Raw genomic sequence first — 19,370 nt, forward strand, 5'->3', positions numbered from 1 at the left:
GTGATCATGCGGCTAGGAAAGCTCGCGGTCATTTTGGCGCAATCAGGATAAATACTGGAAGGAAAACGGGTTATGCTTTATGGGCAGACAGGACGAGAAAATTAGATGGATCAGGGAAATTTTTATCCCCAATAGATTGGAGACGGCAGAACTGTGTACAAGCGCATCTTGTTGAAAATAAATTGAAGCGGTAGAGAATCCTGCCATTCCCCAGAAAAGTGACAAACTGGAGTCGTGCTAGCATTGATAATAGAAGCTCATGGAATCCATGACTGCCATAGTCTCGCTCGTCTCAATGATCGATTGTCGTTACACCAGAGCCTAATAACGAGGCTCGGGGATCTCTGTGAACATCTCAACTATTTTATTTTAAATCCTTTGAGTATAAGAAGTGTTATGAACTTCTCTATTCTTTACCCTGTACATAAAGCCTCTAACTAGCACCAGCTAGCCTCATACACCGACTTTTTCGTGGTCGGTTTTGGAATGCTTCTTCCTTGACCCGCCAAAGCCGAGAACCGAAAGCCGAGTGGGAATCCACCGCACAGTTCTCTGACTCCGTACCGTAAGCTGACCATGCAATAAATACGTCCCTCGAAGCTATCCTTTTGGATCCTTATAAAATTTTCAATATTTTTGACTGGTTTATTTAATTCAGAATGGATACGCCACCAAAAGCTGAGACGCCTGTATGGACGGAGTCCTCTAGTTCAGCCTCTGAAAAGGGCAACGAGACCGATCGCTCGCCGGATTCACTGCCTCCGACTCTGCCCCCGGCCGAAGATTTCATATTTGACGGCTTGAAAGGATGGATTACGGTCTCAGCGGCAGCATGTTCCCTGTTTGTATATCTTGGAGTCATCTACTCTTGGGGCATTATGCAAGTCAGACTCGTGGAAACAACATCTTCGTCATTAACCACCCTCACATTTGTCGGCTCCCTGGCGACGTCATTCATGATATCCATTAGCGTATTCTCCGGTATTTCTGTCCGCAAATTCGGGTATCAGAAGACCGCTTTGGCCGGTGGTGTTCTCATGGGACTGGGCGAGTTTCTTGCCAGCTGGACCACGGAATACGTTGGCGCGCTCTTTGTTCTCCACGGCATTTTTTTCGGTGTCGGAGGAGGATTGTCCATTTTTGTATGTCCCTCACAGCTCCCCCATAAATTTGCCATAGCTGACAAGTAACCCCAGGCATGCTCGACAGCACCCCTAAGATGGTTCAAGAAATATCGAGGCTTGGCAATGGGTGTCGTGTTTGGCGGCGGAAGCCTGGGATCTGCCGTCATGAGCATCGCCACCAACCTCCTCGTCAGGAAGCTGGACGTTGCCTGGACGTTCCGAATTCTAGGTTTCATGCTCTGGGCCATCTGCATTCCTGCTTCGTATTTCATTCGACAGCCGCGAGGATCCGAGAACTCCACTCTCAAGCTTCAATGGTCAGAACCTTGTGTCTTACTACTACTTTTGACGAATCCCATCTAACATTCGCGTAGGTACCGTTTTAAGGAGCTCAAGTTCCTCATCATTGTGGCCGGAACTGCCCTCTCATGCTTCCCTCTGTTCATTCCGCCATACTTCATTCCCATCTTCTCCCGGTCCATGGGCTACTCCAACCAAGTTGCTATCATCACCTTGGCTGCATGGAACTTGGCCTCAACTGTTGGTCGTGTTTTGGCCGGCTACGCGGCAGACTCGCTGCTGGGTCCAATCAACAGCTTGATAATCTGCCTCTTGTTTACGGGTATCAGCTCGCTGGTCATTTGGCCACTATCCTCGTCAATTGGCGTATTTTCGGTATTCCTAGTCCTCAATGGAATGGGATGTGGTTCCTTCTTTAGTCTGGTGCCTCCCGTTATTGGCGCCACGTTTGGTGGCGAAAACACTCTCGGCATTTTGCCTATTGTGTGGACAACATGGTTTTGCGGTTTCTTCTTCGTAAGTAATGATTTGCCATCGCCAAAATCTTAACTGATTATCTTTCAGGGTACACCGATTGCGTCGGGACTCTATTCGCTCTCAAGGGATGGTCAGGATGTGACACAGTACAGACCCGCGGCGTACTATGCTGGAGGCATGTCGATAATCGGGATCTTGTTCATTGTTTCCATTCGCTTGATACACACTAGGAGGATATTTGTCAAGGTTTAGGGGTGTATTGAGTACAAAGGCCCCTCTTGGGCCGTGTCTTTCAGTTCCGTTAGCTAGCCATAAAGGCTCCAGAAAAGTCAGCCTCCTCCAACATAGACCACCAATTTGGCCATAGCCCTTGATCATCGACGGCATTTCCCAAATCCATGAGAGGTTGAGAGCTCGAGTCTTGTGAGTTTCCATCGAGATTCGCCACCTCCCGTGTCAAAGTGTTTGCTTGGCTCGTTGCATCTTGCTCGGCTCGGTGAATTTGCTGGATGTGCTGATCAGATCTGTCGATAATCCGGAACTCGTGGACCGATTGATGAAGGGTCTCAAAGTCGAAGCGAGACTTGCCTTTATATGGCCGACTATCAGATATGGCTCGTTCATACAACAACGACGAGTTTTGAATGGTTTTGATCTATTTATGTCAGCCAATGTCTGTCGCTTGTCCACAATCACTACTTACCCAACCAGCACCGAGATCCCAAGCATGTTGAAACTCTCGAAGATACTCGAGTCCCTTTTCCATGAGCTCCTTTGCTCGCGGGCTGCGATTTAGATTCATCCGAGGGAATCGGTAGATGTAGAGATTGACAAAGCACGCCGAGAAAGCACAGAAGCCAGAGAAGGGTGTCATCACCGGTATTCCGCATTCAGAGGCTTCACTGAGTAGGCCGATGATGAGTTCAGCCGACCCAAACATTTGAAGAGCACTGTCATCCCACCACCCAGCTGGTGCTTCAGCTTCGAGCAGAGGGTGGTCGATTGGACCACGGGGCGTTAATTCCGGGGTTGGTAAAAAAGGAAGGTATTCCCGATGCAACATCATGACACTGGGCCTCATTATGTTAGTAGACATTCTGGGCCTGTTTGCAATGCAGAACGAAGTGTTCACCTCAGATAGTACACTAGGTTCAGATAAATGAACGACTCCCCAAACCCGAGGGTCATATACACGGCAACACTGTGTTTTGGGTAATGCAGTCTACTGTGCTGTCCTGCTCTCCAATTTGCTAGCCGGCTTTGGCAAACTGCCCAAGGAGAGGTTGGCACCCAAGGACAGTTTTCAGGCGCACACATGCCTGGTGCACGCCGGCCGTCATTGAACACAAATGCCATTACCTGGGCATAAATATCGAAGCCGCTTGCAATTATCTCGAAGTGGTGAGCAATGTCCAAAGTTACAGGGGGGCAATTCCCCGTGGGTATTGATTGTTGACCCTGTGCCGTGGGATGCGTTGCGGTATCTGACCCAAAGGCAAACTCGACAGATGTTGGAGGCCGGGGGACTTTCAAGGTTTCCATTTCCGACATAAGAAGCATGCGTGGATTGTAGGTCCCTGAGTTTATGGTGCAGTCCATTATAAAGCAGGCCCAGTAGGTCCTTGTCTCAGCCGCCGCAGAGAACTCGTCCAGGTCGCTCCCATGCGAGATATCGAGGGGAAAGGGGGTGACACGGGAGCTGTGAAGCGATTGCATCATCCGAATCGCGATACCTGATTGATGTAAGCTTGATTTGACGGAATTTACGAAAAGGCACCCACCACAGTGCATCCAAGCCTTGTGAAAGTCTCGAACGCCCCATTCATAAAGCGTTAAGATGAGGAGCACTTGAACCACGATCAATTTTGGTGGTTGGAGGATGCAATCCGACAGAATGCCTCGGGCGTATGATGCCAGCATCTCCTGGTCAGGCAAGTCCTTGGCCCAACAGTCATTACGCACAGATGGTTGCTTCTTCGTTGCAGCGAGTATGGTCGCCAACAACGCCTTACTTTCCATGGATCGGCTTGACTGGTATTCTGCCATGAATAGCGAAGGCTGGAGTATCCTGAGCTCGGGAAATTTGCTAGTAAAGACGTTCAAAGCCTTAAGGATGATTCCAGTCGGAAGAGTTGCTAGGTATTGGTCGAGATTGTTTTTACCGCAGGCTTCTATCGGCGGGGAGGTTACCAGGCATGGTGTGAGGTTCGATGGCCTATCTTGAGGGGCGTCTGGAAGTTGTGACGCCGATGGTCTCTCAGATACCGCAGGAGGGATAGGGCTTGGTGACCCAGTAGACACCACTCTCCTTGATCTTTTTGACGCCCTCTTAGCTGATGGAGCACGGGGTCTTGTGAGCTCACATCCCGACCTGCTCAGTCTCTCGCATTTCGCGCAGGGTGAGATGCCTGAGTTGACGCATTTGACCTTGGATTTACTAGTGGTTCCTGATTAGCCAGTTCAGATAGCCTTCATGCTCTACGTAGAGCATCTCGAGGCGCCTCTTACCGGCAGAATTCGCAAGACAAACTGGATCGCATTATCGCCGCGGACCAAATCGTGACGCGTCGGCTTTGAAATGAAGCGTTTTAGTTCCGAAAGCCGATGGTGGAGATGTCATCAAATAACTGTGGATCCTCGGCGAATTCTATTGACTGAGGTAACTTAGGAGCGCTATCTCTAACACGTGATGTGAGATCGCCCTTGAATATTACTAGGCTCACCTACGTAAGGTATTTAATGAATGGCAAAGTAAAAGGTGGTCTATTATGTTTGGGGACAAGCTCCGTAAGGGGTATCTCAAGAGGGTTTGGAATCAGTACTAATGCAAGGTATATTTGTGTTGCTCGGTGTCTAGAGACTCGCGATCATTGACTTGCACTTATAGGAACTGTCATGTAGTCAATTAAGGTCTCTCCCAAGGTAACTATTTCCCTCTTACTGTACTTCCGACGCTCAAGTTTGTCACGCATTCAGAGAATCAAGGATCGTGGTGAACTTTAGACGGATGCTAGTCTATTGCGGCATTGGCGTTGAGATGTTCAAGCTCCACGTCGATTAAACTAGAAGTAAAAATATGAAATTGGCATGATGATGCTACGTTTCTTTTAAATTGTATCTTCTTCTATACATGAAGAGAAATGAAACAAATCATTCAATGCGAAGCGAATGTTGGTCATTGCACACGGGCACTTCGAGACTATACTCCATATGCTACTAACCTGAACAGGGGTTGAGGCTATGTCGAGAGTCAAGAACAACACCATTAACAAGTCTGAATGCCACTAAGCTCACTGTCAGTCCACCATGGGGCATAAGAGAAAGATCTGCCGTATATAGCAATCACCGCTTTGCAATGAACGCACTTTGAAGGGAATCTGACATGCCTCTCATAGAGAAGGTTGAAAAGAATAAGAAACCAACATGCTGCAGAATTGGCCAAACCCTATGTCATGTTTCTACATATGAAAATGCTCACATGGTCTTATCTGCCGCCGTCTCCATCGAGTCAGAGTGAATTTGGTCAGAATACCAGGGATGACATCGCGACTGTGAGCGCTCTTGGCGAGGTAATTGACCTGGTTGGAGCAGTCAATTCAGCGAATGCCTTGCCCTGGGGCCCATTAGCCTTCTATTCGACGACTCAGGCGTCGTAATTAATTATTGTACCTAAATACTGGTCATGCTCCTTGCCCCAAAAGGGAACCTATCTCCAGAAAGCCCCCCCCTCCCCAAAAAACCACCTTGCAAGGGTAGGCTGGTTCGACGCGTCGATTGTAATCAATTACCTATTGGATGAAAAGCATGCTGTGTAACACTTTCTTATACATCATTGGCTGTCCTTGGATCCGCTTTCATCAAACGAGGCTAGATTCCCAACGCCACGACCTCAAGCAGGGGGGAGAATTCGCAGGCTTGCGATTCGGAAGACGGGCAAACACAGATCCTGCGATTCACTGGGATTTAAAAAGCACAGGTGTCCGCACAAATCGATTTCCTCTTCTTCGACAGAAAATAATCCTTCATCATCTGGGTTTCTACCTCCTGCCTTGGAAATTTTCTACGTTGCTCTCCTAGCAAACAACGCCATTCCTCCCTACCCTTGTCCGGTCCAACCTTTGCACCAACAACATCATGTTTCCATCCCACCAAAGTTCTTCAGAGAAGACGCCAGCCGGATCAGCCAGCTCGGCGCAGGCTGCCGCACGCAAGAAACCCTTCGAAGTAAGTCGACTCTGGGGAGGTTGACTGGCGCCCTGTCCAGTGGCAGTCGTCTTTAAATCGTTGCGCGCAGTTGCGATAAGAACGGACATAGACTAACGAAGCTAATCAATCTTAGTCCTCGGACGAAACCTTCGCCATCTTCGAAGAGGACATAGTACGCGGTTTCGGAAGAGTGTTTGAAGATGACACAATTGATCATCCGCTCCAAATGGATCTTGGCCCAGAATCCATGCACCCTTTCCAGCCGATGATGCCTTGGAGAGAGTCAACTGCACCTCCCTTGTCGACTGCAGGACAGTCTGATACGTCCGATACAGGAAAATCACTCTCGATGCCCACGGATCGCCTGTCGTCAGCGAACCTCTCCCAACGTCACGAAGCTGCAACCCCCGAAGCGCAGATGGTACATCCCGCCTCTCATAACCGCGCGATTCGTTCATTTTTCAGGAATTATGAATTTTCCTGGAAAGACTCTCGTCTGTTATTCGCTGGCGAGTCGTTTGATTTCGACCGAGCACCGGAGACGGCATCTTGTACGGCCGATCCGAATTCCGAGACGGCATCTACAAAAACTCCCATCGCCAATCCGAGGTCTGAATCCAACCTATCTCGTGCCCACGAGCTTCAGCCCCTCCTTGGAGCCGGCTTGTTTGGTATGGACGGTTTGGCCACGTCCTGGGCTGCGGGCGGCGTCGAATCTCATTCCGCTGCCATGACAGATCCCGACACAGAGACACCACGTCCTACACAGGCCGTCTTTGCGTATGGGAAAACCCTCGATGAGATGGTTGAGTACTTTCTCGACCACTTTCTGAGGTCCTACGCACCACAGAGATCTCAGAAACGGAACCGTGCAATACGGAACGAGCAAGATGCGTCTCTTGGAGGGCGTGATTCCGCCAGAAGAGCAACCAGAAACGGCAAATCAACTGGCCGAACAAACGGGCCACCTAGAGGCAAACTCATTGGTGGCTCCGGAGAGGACGAGGACGAAGACTCTCACGGCAAGGGGCAAAGATCGTCTGCCACCGCACACTTCGCGAGCTTACCATACCTCGCCTGCCCATTTCTCAAGTTCAAGCCGAATGCGTATACAGCCTGCGCAGTGAAGCTAACAACAATTAGTCACGTAAAAGACCATCTCAAAGGCAAGCACTATAAGCGGTACTGTACCAAGTGTTACCAGACCTTCGGGAAGAGAGACACAACAAATCACGGCTGTATTCCTAAGCCCACTGCACCAGTTGAGCTCATCACAACCCAGAAACTTGAAGCACTCGATAGGCGCGTCGATAGAACCAAGTGCCTCACAGAGAAATGGCAATACTTTTACAAAGTGCTCTTTCCAGACGCGCCGCTGTGCCGCGATCCGTTCTTGGATCTCATCAGGACGGAGCAGACGAAGGCTTTAGAGGACTACTTGCGCTCCAGAGGAGCCATGATGCTTCTACGGGCAGTGGTGAAACACTCGAAGTTTCGTGGGGAAATCGCGGCCGAATGTTACCGTCTTTATCATGAAGAGTTTTTCCCACGACTATTGGGGTTAGAATCCGCTTTCAACAGCGAAATGGACTCTGTGAGCGACATTTCGGGGGAACTAGCTGAACACGACAATCAGACACCCGATCTTGCTCACCGTGGTCAAACCCCGGTTGTCGATCCTGATGAAATTTTCACGTTTGTGTCGCGTTTTACGGAAAGCCATGGTTTGCAACGCTCTTCAGATCCAACCGAACCTATCCAGACATACCCTTTCATGGATCTGAATGGGCATTCGACGTCATTTGATGGCCAACCAAGCATCGACATTGGCGACAGGCAACGCCCGAACACGGCCGAAATGAGGAATCTGGAGCATACTGCACCTGAGTCTGATATGTGGAATCCCCCTTTTGACTTCGGCGAGTGTCAGACAGATGCTGGGTTTTCATGTCCACTGTTCGCCGAGGACGCAACGTTTGAGACGAGAAATGAGGAAGGGTTCATGTCGTGGAATGCACAATAACAGTGTTGCAGTTTTCGGATTTGATGGCTTTTTTAAATATTGAAATTCTATACAGGGGGAATTTGGAGGACCAATAGTATTATTTATGAATGAAACATGGTAGTCAATGTCCAGCGACAATGTTTGATGGTTGTAATACCATGATCCGGTCTCTCTTATTGATGCGAAGAAGAATGAAAACAAAGAGGCTTGGTCGCAAGGATACGTGCCGCCCATATCCTCGACTACTAATCAATTACTTGACCATTTAGATGGGGGAAGTTGCATGGGTGGTCCGCACTATTCTCCGTGAGGTTTGCGGGGTGGTTTGTAGACGACTCACGTCGAGGAAGCCAGCTGTTCCCAAACGTCATAGTCGCTTTTTCGTCTCCTTCACATCCATTGTTTAGTCGATTCGGTCCTCATTATCAATAATTCTTGCCATTTCCTCGTACTGGGATTCTCAAGTGTTTGTTGCTTCAGAATGCATACGCCCCAGCTCAGCACCAAATGAACCCACAACCAGTACTGTCACTCCAAATCGTTCATCGAGCATTATACTTGCATCAGATATTTTAGTCCTTTTGAACAGGTTGTAAGTAGACTTGCAAGCTAGAAATTCAGGACCGGTTATGCCGCGCAGCTCGAATTGATCCGACAGTATCTGCGGAACAAAGTCTCAACTTAACAAAGTTCACGTGGCATGTGGTACCCACGGTAGGTCAATTGGCTATTTACAAATTAATTTAGACACGTTGAACGTAATATGCAACCTTGAAATGAATCCAATGACCATGTTAATGCTCCCCAACACCTCAAATGCTTTTGCCTGTCACTCCAGTATGCAGGAACCTTTAATCGATAATTTATAGCATCAGGAGGCCAGCTGCCACGGCAACGGCCCCGGAGTAGCTGAAAGTCAAGGCGCTCGCAGCGTTTGAAGAGGTGGAAGAAGAGCTGCTAGACGTAGCTGTCGAGCTTGGCACCTCGGCCGTGGTGGCTGTGGAGGTACTGTCACCACTGGATTTCGCAGACATATTATCGTCTGTTTCAATAACGGAGTCAAGACTAGTGTGTATGTTAGCAACCCAAATTCGAGTCCATTGCGCTTTAAGCCAACAAAATTGCTGGCTGCTCAGTCGAACTCACATGTGAACCAGGCCGTTGTTGGTTAGGACATTGGCCTCGATGACTTTGGCGTTGTTGAAGTAAATATCGTTGCCCTTGATTCGGACAGTGATCTTGGTATTGTTCAGGCTGTTAAGAACCATTCCGTCCTCGAGGAAATTTGTGTATGTAACTTGCTCCAAAGTGTGGTGCCTTTCAGAAACGGTTAGTTGGTGGTGTATCAAAAAAGAAAGGACGGGAGAACTCGTTACGTACAGGACAGTTCCGGCCACTTCATTCTGGGTGCCCGAGAGCTGAGGATTTCCCGCGTTCTTGAAAGCCTCAGTCGAAGGAGCAAGGCAGGTGACATTGAAAGACGTGTTGATTTTAGGCCATAACCCGCTCTTGTTCAGCGCCTGGTCCATAGATTGAAGGGTTTGGTCCGGATAGGATTTAATTGTCAGGGAGCAATTCTTCGGCGGTACGAGAACACTACAACGCCAAATAAGTGAATAATGCATTCAGAGCCATGGTTGCAGAGTATGGGGAGACTTACCTGTCAACGACCTGGAATGTGTTCACACCCTTGGATCCCCACGTAGCATCAACCGCCGTCATGCCGACATCCTGAGCCAATCCCGCTCTGATATTTACCACAGGGCCAGCTCCTTGCCTCTTCATGCGACGGGAGCTCTTGTCCTTTTGCGTGGCAAACACGACCTGACCGGTGGCCTTCTCTCCGTACGCCTGCTCGAGCTGCGGTCCAGCGGATCGGTTGTTGTACTGGGCTCCTTGCAACAGTGTCGGCACGGTCATTCCATTCGGGGTATCGAAGTCCTTGCCCTTCAATGACGCTGCCAGGGTCTGATACGAGAAAAACGTCTGGATTTCGGCCAAAGTGAGCTCTGACACGTCTGTGAGGCCCGAATCTTTGAGGTAGGTGTTGATTGCGTCGTCGGTAGGAACCAGCACGGTGACGTTTTTCGGGTCATCTCCAACGACGTCTTCGAATGACTGGCCAACTGCGCCGAGCAGGGAGCGAAAGGTGCTGAGGTTGGGATAGCCCTCGAGCGCCGACGAGAGCTCCTCTTGAGGTTCGGCGGATTGGACGCTACCGGCGAGGCACAACAGGGCGACGCTCGCGGCGAGGGGAGACAGTGACGCGCGCATTCTGAGGTTGGATCGACAATTACCAGGAGGAAGAGATGGTCAATTGCGACCGAGAGCCACGGTGAACAGCTGTTTCTGCAGCTCCCCTTTTAATGAGCTTCCCTGGCTGCAGGTGGCGGCATGGCCAAGCCCATCTTCAAGTCCAGGGCGGAGTCGAGGCTTGTACTACGTAGTACGCTTCAGACGCCATGGACAAATAGCGGAAGGACAGCGCAGCCACTGCAGCCCCCCAATAAGCCAGTCAATGCGAGCTGTGTCAATCTGACGTGAGCTGAGACTGGATTTTAGCTGGTCGGGGACCAAAAAGGAGCCCAGCTGAAATTGAACAATCATACCGGCCGCCACTAAATTCTCACCCGCGTCTGGACCATGGGAAGCTCTGGAACCTGGTGGCTTTGCCCCGGTCTAAGCTGGCTTTGTCCAGGTCTAAGCTGGCTTAGGATTAGTCTGAACCGCCCTTACGGCTTGGAATGCACGTTGGAGAGAGTCTTCTCAGCAGTACCGAGACCCGAAGCTGACATGACGCCAAGAAACAAGGTGGCCAGAACCCTTGCAATCCGTCTCGTAATTGAGATCACCCGGCAGTCACTGCAAAAGAATGCCGTGGATACATCTGACCGGCTTCCAAGACGAAAATTAAAGTCATCGGCTTCTTCCACGCCGATGGCTGAGCTTAGTCTCCAGCCCTGCGCAGCGAGCGTTGCCTTATTTGGACGTGGCTGCAAGCCAACGGAGGCGATTCTCCTCGTTGTCCCAAGCATCCAATTCTCCGTCTCCATCCGGACGAATCCGTTCAAGCCAAAATGGAAGATAGTCTCGTTTAATGCCCGCTCGGATAGATCGCAGCAGCGCTATTAATTGTGCATCGTGGCAATACATGGTCAGGTGCTCTACCTAGTGTCCAATAGTCCAACAACTTAAATGGTAACCTTTCCACATACCCTGGTACGCATTATTCCTTACCTTCAGCCCCTCTTCACGGTCATAGTACTGAGCTGACTGTTTCTCCATACCGGGGATGTGGTGCAAATGCTTTCCTAAGCCTCGGCTAGATCCGGGCACTTCGTTGACTTGTGCCGTCGAAGGTCATATGTGAAGGCTCAGGCTGCTCTCATGACGAAATTTAACCCAATAAATAATCATCCTTGGGAGACATAAATGCAACTGATTAGTCTTGTTGTCCAGGTGCTAAAGTGCATCATTAAGAATTATTTTGAGAGTTGTAGCATGGGATTAACGATGCAAATAGCGATATACATGTGTGCGAATGAGGGCCATACGGGCCACTGCAGCTTGATTACACATAGCTATGTTCTTCTGGTTGATGGCATCTAATGAGATGCAGCTATTCTTGATAACTGTGGAGTTAATGAAGCGGGAAGTTTCGGTATCAGGTGAATATAGAATTATTCTTGCGTGGGAATATTTAACTGCCTAATATGTGCCTACACACTGTGCTAGAAGCACATGTCACCTGTAGGGTCACTTAGTCACTTTCATACGTCATCTTGATGTCTCTGTAGCTATTATTGGAGACCGGGAACAGCCACTTCCGCAACCCAGCCCCAGACCTATGACATCTAGCCCTCCGTCCTCAGCCTCAGTGGCTACAGGAGACTTCTCATCCGAGTTCATGAGACTAAGTCTTAGACTGTTCTTACATAGGAACCCGAAAACCTTTGTCCCCCATCTCCCATGACCACTTACCCTGTGGTATAAGTGCGACTACATGGCTGATTCGACGTCGACCACGATGTGATTACGTACTAGCCCTTACATCTTTCTTGTTCCACACTCTGTCGGGTTAGTCAACATACCATACATCGTTTGGGGAAACATGGGCTCTTGAAAAAAAAGCTTCATACATGGAGATATTTGCTTGCATGGTCTCGCCACTATTAGTCGAAGCAGAAACTAGGTTCGTAAAAGTTAGATAATGCCATGGAGGAAATTTTCAAGTCAACTCGTGGTGCCTATCTGCTAATATCTGTCGGAATTGCACTCGCTATGCACACATAGAAACACAGCTGATTGTTCAGGGTACCATTGGGGATAATTATCAACCATTCATCATAGTGATATATTCTGTTATGCGAAGTGTTTAATTCCGCGGTGTCTCTGATTTATTATATATTTTTTAAAGCTGCAACCTTTGTATGTCGCATTGCCAGAGCCTGAGCTGATTTAATGTGATATGTGTATAGGGTAACACAACACCGCGTGTCTCGAAACCAATTCTGGCCATCAAGGCCGGAAGTCCACGAACGTAATTTGTCCAATTTAGCCGCTGGTTTCTAATTACCAGAAGCTGCAATCATCCTGTCTGCCGTATCAAACAATGTGTCGGCAACAATACCCATCTGTCCAAATAATTTGGGGAGCGCCTCGCCCTCCAGGGCAGTAGAAGTACGATAAGCCGCTGTCAGGGACTAAATGCACAATAGGGAGTGAAGAGGGCAGACTCGCTACTAGATAGCAGCTAAAAGGTAGTAACGGGGTGGTGACTGTATTGATCTCTGGCCTCTTATCATTTCTGTGGGTGAAGACTGCTATTTATGCTTTCCATTTGGTATCCCGACTGCCGCCGAGCCGGAGGCTTGCCGGCGGCCTCGCAGCGTATTCGCCGAGGAAAGGGATGTAAGGCACGCATGAGGGGGGATCTAGCGTTCCGGACCACGCGTTTGCGTTCCAAGCGCGGCGTTGCATTCCGGCACCTGACAGCCGCACTAAACCCACAACGTTGAGGTCATTAAAGAACGAAACAATAGCAATAGAGGAACATGCATCCCACAGTTTTTGATGCAGTAAAACGCCAAACTGCGAAATCGGCTTCACGCAGCGTGCTGATGCACTGCACTCGGCAGCTCCCTCTCGATGAGCCAGTTTCTTCCACGCGTCAATTAAATACGCAATATCCTCCACGTTTTCAAAGGAGTGCAGCTCTTTGAGTCCGGCGTATGAAGGCATGGGTAAAACAGAGCCTCGAAGACTGTGAAGAAAACTACGTAGCGTCCAGACATGGAAATATACGTGTACTCACGCTCGGCCACCTCCATCCCGCAGCACCTAAGGAGCTTTGGGTGGATGCCGCGGGCGCGGAGTCGCTCGCGGAGTCATTCATGCATGGCTTCGAATAAATACCTATAGGAGACGAGCGTGCCGACAACATCAAAAACAACGTTCTTTGGTGCAGACCTGGCTGGGAGACTGGGAGATGCATCAAACTTGCGGAGAGGGTATAGGATAAGTTGGGGTTGATTAAAGATTGCTCGGGTGAAGAGCACTTGGGGGCCAGGGTCAAGGTGCTCCCTCAAATATTGACTTATCATAGGTGATGCGTAATGTCTACACTCTGCAACCATGTGACACTTTGTTGCATCATCATGTAGAGGGTCCAGCACAGCGTCCCGGGAGCTGGTCCGGTCATTGATTGAGATCCGCATCCACTGCCAAAATAGGCATTGCCTAAATAGGCATTGCCAAAATAGGTATTTTGTTTCCGGCCCTTGGTCGATTAGATGTACCTGAGGGGTAGGTGCTCCGCGATCGGACCGGCCATTATCCCTGTTTCCTGGCGCATCAATCACGGGAAATACTTGTCGTATACAGTCGTTCTTATCAGGTGGTCCGGTCGGGGCAATTGAGCATCAATGTTCCAGATAGTAACAGGCCGATCAATCAATTGTATTGAGGGGTAAGTGCTACATAACCGGCCCGGTGATTACCCCTGTTTCGTGTCATATCAATCGCCGTGATATTGTCCATATACAGCAGTTCCAAGTAGATCCTCTGAGAAGTGAAGGGTACATGATATTTTATCGAGTCAGCCTAGAACTAGGTGTAGCAAGGAGGATGTGCAATGTTTATTAACGGGCTAGTGGGTAAATGCTACCAAACCTTGTGCCATTAAATTGGCCACGGCCAGACTAGACTGAGATGGGGGGGAACCGTCTAAAGTCTACGTGGAAGCCTTTCGTAAAGTTGCATGAAGGCCCACCTGCAATAATTATCCGACCATGTTAGCAGAGAAAACGGCCACCCACGGCATGGGCTCACGGACGAGATACTGGCTTGCTTGCTGACCAAACCCTTAAGACTTGATCAGATAAGCTAAAATAGTAAGTCAAATCCCATTTAAGCTCAAAATAGTATCTGGTGTACTGATTGATAACTCGGAACGGTGGAGTCGTGCAATACTTTGACTGCCTCCGACCACCGGCCCGGGTCACTTCCTCAACCATCAAGGTGTCTGTAGCCTCAAATGAACTTAAAGCGCTGACGCGAACGTCAGTTGTCTAGTAAATCATCTCCATGTCAATTCAACGCCACGCAAATACTTGACCAGCACATCGATTTCCACAATGCCTATCCCAATTAACAACCCTACCAAGTCTTTCTGGATTGAGGGAGCTGCATCCCCTCTACGAGACTTTCGCTCCACCAATGACCTGCCAAGGGAGACAGATGTCGCCATTATCGGTAGTGGATATGCAGGAACAACTACAGCCTACTGGCTGCACAAGGTAAATAGATAGCCTCATATCAAGTTTGTGAAAAGATTCTAATTAAATGAAAGCACACGCAAAACAGCCCCGTAAAGCCCAAGATGCTGATGCTCGAGGCACGGGATATTTGCGGATCTTCAACTGGTCGAAATGGTTGGTTTCATGTTCACTCATATATCCTCAACACTAACGCAAGGTCAATCAAGGGGGGCAATTGAGACCACATGCGTACTCGCGCTACACACCATGGGCGAAGCGATTTGGCTCTGACGGGGCCATGGCGCTCATTAAGCATGAAATGGCACATCTGCCGGCCTTTAAAGAACTTGCAGCTGAGGAGGGCATTGCCGAGGAGGTTTGCCTCAAGTTTGGCGAAACATTTGACGCAGCAATGTCAGATGAAGCGTGGACGCGACTGAAGGGCGCTTATGAATTGATGAAAAAGGACCACGGAGAAGACAACGAGGTGGTCAAAGTCTGCAGGCTTATTGAAAGCTCCAAGGATGCCGAGGAGTTCACCCAAATGAAGGCATGCCTCGGGGCAGTCGTACACCCTGCCGGTCAAATGTGAGTGCGCCATGTTATTTTGTAGACATACCTGAAGATGACTGACAACTCGCAGATGGCCTTACAAATTTGTTCATGCCGTTCTTCGCATCGTACTTGAAGCAGGCAATCTGAACCTCCAAGCACACACTCCGGCTTTGAGCGTTTCGGAGCGAGACTCCGACGGCTGGATTACTGTTAAAACGCCGAGAGGAGACGTGCGAGCAAAGACGGTGGTACACACGACGAACCGATGGGCCTCCCACCTCTTGCCGGAGCTTAGCAACCTCATCGTTGCGGACAGAGCAACTCTGGCGTCTATTCCTGCTCCAGAGGGTTTCATTAGACATACTGGTGCCCAGCATTGGGACAGCGTCGTTAACGTATGTGTACTTCGGAACGCGACAAGTTCAAAAGCTAACTCTTATAGAACTACCATCTCCAGCTTCCACCGCCGTACAACAATATCATTGTTGGCGGAGCTAGATCCGTTCTTGTTCACTCTCCGGACAAGTGCTATCTTAACGATGAAGAGGACCAGCAATTCGATGGTGTTCCCGAGTTTTACCAATCTTGGCCTGCATCGGACGTGGTCGGCTGGCCAGGAAGCAATCCAGCAGAGTTGTGGAAGGGTGTTAACGAGGGCGGTTGTTGGACAGGTGGTAAGTCTTCCTGGATGTCTCATGCCGCATTAACCGTCCACTAACACTATTGCTAGTTGACTCAGTAAGTCTTGACGGCTTTCCCTTTGTCGGAACCATGCCGAGCCACTCTGGACACTTTATTGCGGCAGGATTTTCAGGTCACGGTGAGTGTTTGTTCCCGTCGCATCGATTTTATACACACTAATGCAAGTACCAGGCATGCCTCGAATACTACTCTCTACCGCTCACGTCACACCACTTATCTTGGATGCCCTGGGTTTCCAATACAGCGCCCCATCGCTTGTTGGACCATACCCACCACTGCCGAAACCGTTCTCTGCTACGTCCGAGCGAATCGACTCCCTTCAAAAAGTAGACGCTGCGGCTGTATTTGAGCAAGACACGACAGATGCTGTGGAAAGTGCAAAGAAGCCGTTTTGCATTGGCCGCAAAGTTGATTCACGCCTTTGAAGTGTTAGGCGGGGTGGCAGAGTAGCTAAACTCTAGGTGCACCTTTCGCATAGCATATGAAGCACTGTTTAATATTCCATAGCAGACCACAATCCTTAGTTCATGCCTTGAAGACCGACCCGTTCAACGCTCAGCCTGTTAATGCAATACCGGGCGACTTGCTTTGCGCATTGAACGCACTGTCACAGATGGTAGTGCTTAGGAAGAAGGGGGATCACTACCTGTTTGCAGGGACATGATGGGTTTTTGACTCACTTCTCAGAAGCAAATGTATTGTATGCATCGTTAAGGAAAAGAGGTCGAGATTATTAAGGTTCGATGACATTGACAAAATAGGTTCATTCCCTAGTCTCGTTTGTTTTTAAGCATACGAGAAAGTTGTTTGTGAAATAGTAGGCATTTGTGGCTAGGTGATGAATGGCTAAATGGCTGATACCATCATTAAGGGTGGCTAGTGTCGTGAGGTTTCCCGTCGGTCTTCAGACCTAATTTTATTGTAGAATCCTAAGAACCCCAACATATAACCAGCCGTTCTACCTTCATCACATCAGAAGAAACGTCATGAGATATACATCTCTTAACGATCCGGATCAGGTGCTAAACTCATCACAAGGAATTTAAAGAAAGATGGATGTTCAGAGCAGATAAACCCTACACTCTTCACGTCGATTTAGCCGCAGAAACAAAGTTCAACTAGCGATGGGAACTGTAATTCGCAATGCTGCACTCTCTGTTTCCAGAACCGCTCTCTGTAAATACATAGATCCCCCCCCCCCAGGAGACGACATTTCTTGATGACACATAAGGACACGAACCGTCTTCACGTCTTAGTCTCGAAAGTGTGCATGGAAACCCCTACAGTCGCCCCGGCTATCCTAATTGGCCTGGATCTGTTTCGAGGTTGGTACACCTTGTATCACTCCATCCTCGCCTACATCAATATCCGTGCTAGCAGGGGCCTCCGGCACCAATCGGATGAGGAATACCATGCAGGGGATTGCGAGAGCCAGCACCGAGCAGTTGACGTAGAACGGAATTCGGGGATCAGAGGTAGAGTTGGAGTTGATGGCGTACGAGACAGCTTGACCAGCCGTTTCGAAGGCGCGGAACAGGCCGCCCGTGCGAGAAGATGATCCGACATCGGTAGAAAAGGTGCCTAGAATCCAGTATAGAGACAGTTGAGTCCAATACCCGGTAACAAATATGATCAAGTACGGCAGGTAGGCCTCGGCCCATCTCTTGCTTGCACTTTGAGAACAAAGGGTGTCAGCACCTGGCCCAGATAATACTTGAAGATCAACTCACAGTTCGTAGTCCAGTGCGGCTGTGCCCTTTCCAAACTTGGAATATTCGATGCCAATCCAGATGAAGCAGGCCGATTGGGGAATGACCCAGAGAGAGAAAGCAAGCCATGCTCGCTTGGACTGCGCCCAGCGCTTTGTATCCAACAGTTTCCCATAGGCAATGACTGCTGGAATGGTGATTGTCGCTGAAACGGATAAGTAATATTTCAATAATGGCAGTGATGAATTTACTTACGAACAATGAGGGACGACAAGCTACGTGCGCGCACTGAAAAGTGTAGCGAAAGATATGTGCCCATAGTTCCACCATAAAAGAATGAGTAGAAGGCAGGGATAAAAACGAGCCAAGTCTAATTCCAGGGTAAGTTATATGCCGGAGCAATTCTCGATGGAAATTGGCCAACCTTTCTGTACTGCATATGCCTCCAAAGGGCTTTGAACTCTTGCTTCCAGGTGATTCTTCCAGCGATGGGGATTTTGGAGCCATCGCGACGTCGAACACGCCTGGTGGGCGACAGTAGGAAAGCCCAAATTACACCCGTGCAAGCTATGCATTCCAGTGATTAGAAACAGCTATCAGGTCGAGATGTTAAGACCTTACCAAAACCAACAAAGATGAGGTATGTAGACCATGCAATTCCTCCTGCAGAGGACTGGGTGTTGTTCGTGGAAAAGTTGATGGCGCCACCAATAACGCTGCCCGAGTTTCGCATCGCAGACCAAATGCCTGCGGAAATTTAATTAGCACAGCTCATGGATGGTACTCGGCTCTGACATACCTAAATAGAAACCTCTATCGTTCTGATACGGGTACGACAGCATTGCGGTCGTCTCTGCGACGTAGAGGAAGCCCGAGGTAAATCCTCCCAGGATCTATCAAGTTGACCATTAGATGTAAGACTGCCAAAGAGGGAGGTGTCTATAACTTGCATTTGAGAAGAGCAGGTACCAGTCAACACCGTATTTCGCGTTCACGTAGTAAGCCGAGCCTGACAGAGGCATGGCCACAGCAGCAATCATGCACGACCACTTGATACCAAATTTGTTAATCAAGGGCCCTCCAATGAGCGTGACCATACACCCAGACGCGTAATTGAGCGAGTTGGCCAAGTTGGCCAAGTAAGGGCTGGAGAGACCGCCACCTCCTAGGTTGGAGATGGCATCGGCCATAGCTGGGCCAACGAATGAGAGGCTACGCAAATATTATTAAAAACCAGATTTTGCGTCTTGGATGGCTGGTTGCTTACGCTCCAAACAGGATCATTTGAAACAGGACGCTCCTGTAGAATTTGGTGAGGGACGAAGCGCGCAGATACGCTTCGTCGATCTCACTGCCTTGGCCTCCATTGTCGGTATAGCTGGTTACAGTGGCGAGCTCAGCCCTGTCAGCAGTTTTGCTGTCGTCTTTTGGTTGTGAAGTTGCCATCAGGAACGGTAAAGCGAAGGCGACTAACAGACCACGGAGGAAATGAGAAGCACTAAAGGGAACCCAGCTTTATATCGATTACTATTTG

General features: G+C 49.2%; 7 protein-coding genes across 7 annotated transcripts; 3 read left to right on the top strand and 4 right to left on the bottom strand.

Moving 5' to 3' along the window:
* Nucleotides 1–659: 659 nt before the first annotated feature.
* Nucleotides 660–2,153, top strand: BGZ61DRAFT_534657 (major facilitator superfamily domain-containing protein; the record flags this gene model as incomplete). Its single annotated transcript, XM_046254178.1, has 4 exons — nucleotides 660–1,142; nucleotides 1,197–1,441; nucleotides 1,499–1,940; nucleotides 1,989–2,153. 4 exons carry the CDS (start codon nucleotides 660–662, stop codon nucleotides 2,151–2,153), a joined length of 1,335 nt encoding a protein of 444 aa, XP_046101893.1.
* BGZ61DRAFT_424151 (uncharacterized protein) lies at nucleotides 1,854–4,479 on the bottom strand. Its single transcript, XM_046243587.1, has 6 exons — nucleotides 4,410–4,479; nucleotides 3,683–4,338; nucleotides 3,034–3,634; nucleotides 2,605–2,971; nucleotides 1,989–2,556; nucleotides 1,854–1,940 (listed from the first exon to the last, which is right to left on the bottom strand). The coding sequence occupies exons 1-5, from the start codon at nucleotides 4,439–4,441 to the stop codon at nucleotides 2,203–2,205; spliced, it is 2,010 nt and encodes a 669-aa protein (XP_046101894.1). The 5' UTR covers nucleotides 4,442–4,479; the 3' UTR covers nucleotides 1,854–1,940; nucleotides 1,989–2,202.
* Nucleotides 4,480–6,035: 1,556 nt separating this feature from the next.
* BGZ61DRAFT_534659 (uncharacterized protein) lies at nucleotides 6,036–8,130 on the top strand (the record flags this gene model as incomplete). The annotated part of the gene is made up of 3 exons (XM_046254179.1): nucleotides 6,036–6,125; nucleotides 6,241–7,214; nucleotides 7,251–8,130. 3 exons carry the CDS (start codon nucleotides 6,036–6,038, stop codon nucleotides 8,128–8,130), a joined length of 1,944 nt encoding a protein of 647 aa, XP_046101895.1.
* Nucleotides 8,131–8,809: 679 nt separating this feature from the next.
* BGZ61DRAFT_424154 (FAS1 domain-containing protein) lies at nucleotides 8,810–10,447 on the bottom strand. Its single transcript, XM_046243588.1, has 4 exons — nucleotides 9,773–10,447; nucleotides 9,493–9,708; nucleotides 9,259–9,429; nucleotides 8,810–9,177 (listed from the first exon to the last, which is right to left on the bottom strand). Exons 1-4 carry the CDS (start codon nucleotides 10,384–10,386, stop codon nucleotides 8,976–8,978), a joined length of 1,203 nt encoding a protein of 400 aa, XP_046101896.1. The 5' UTR covers nucleotides 10,387–10,447; the 3' UTR covers nucleotides 8,810–8,975.
* A 1,886-nt stretch (nucleotides 10,448–12,333) lies between these two features.
* Nucleotides 12,334–13,571, bottom strand: BGZ61DRAFT_549698 (uncharacterized protein). The gene is made up of 2 exons (XM_046255439.1): nucleotides 13,033–13,571; nucleotides 12,334–12,815 (listed from the first exon to the last, which is right to left on the bottom strand). Exons 1-2 carry the CDS (start codon nucleotides 13,351–13,353, stop codon nucleotides 12,681–12,683), a joined length of 456 nt encoding a protein of 151 aa, XP_046101897.1. The 5' UTR covers nucleotides 13,354–13,571; the 3' UTR covers nucleotides 12,334–12,680.
* Nucleotides 13,572–14,684: 1,113 nt separating this feature from the next.
* Nucleotides 14,685–16,617, top strand: BGZ61DRAFT_424158 (FAD dependent oxidoreductase-domain-containing protein). Its single transcript, XM_046243589.1, has 7 exons — nucleotides 14,685–14,909; nucleotides 14,963–15,044; nucleotides 15,098–15,458; nucleotides 15,514–15,820; nucleotides 15,868–16,099; nucleotides 16,156–16,245; nucleotides 16,299–16,617. The coding sequence occupies exons 1-7, from the start codon at nucleotides 14,748–14,750 to the stop codon at nucleotides 16,550–16,552; spliced, it is 1,488 nt and encodes a 495-aa protein (XP_046101898.1). The 5' UTR covers nucleotides 14,685–14,747; the 3' UTR covers nucleotides 16,553–16,617.
* An 810-nt stretch (nucleotides 16,618–17,427) lies between these two features.
* BGZ61DRAFT_549703 (major facilitator superfamily transporter) lies at nucleotides 17,428–19,282 on the bottom strand (the record flags this gene model as incomplete). The annotated part of the gene is made up of 8 exons (XM_046255440.1): nucleotides 17,428–17,800; nucleotides 17,858–18,041; nucleotides 18,092–18,206; nucleotides 18,261–18,403; nucleotides 18,458–18,583; nucleotides 18,636–18,719; nucleotides 18,783–19,048; nucleotides 19,104–19,282. 8 exons carry the CDS (start codon nucleotides 19,280–19,282, stop codon nucleotides 17,428–17,430), a joined length of 1,470 nt encoding a protein of 489 aa, XP_046101899.1.
* Nucleotides 19,283–19,370: the final 88 nt, after the last annotated feature.

Source organism: Ilyonectria robusta (assembly GCF_021365365.1).
Source record: "Ilyonectria robusta strain PMI_751 chromosome Unknown BGZ61scaffold_15, whole genome shotgun sequence".
Classification (NCBI taxonomy): domain Eukaryota; kingdom Fungi; phylum Ascomycota; class Sordariomycetes; order Hypocreales; family Nectriaceae; genus Ilyonectria; species Ilyonectria robusta.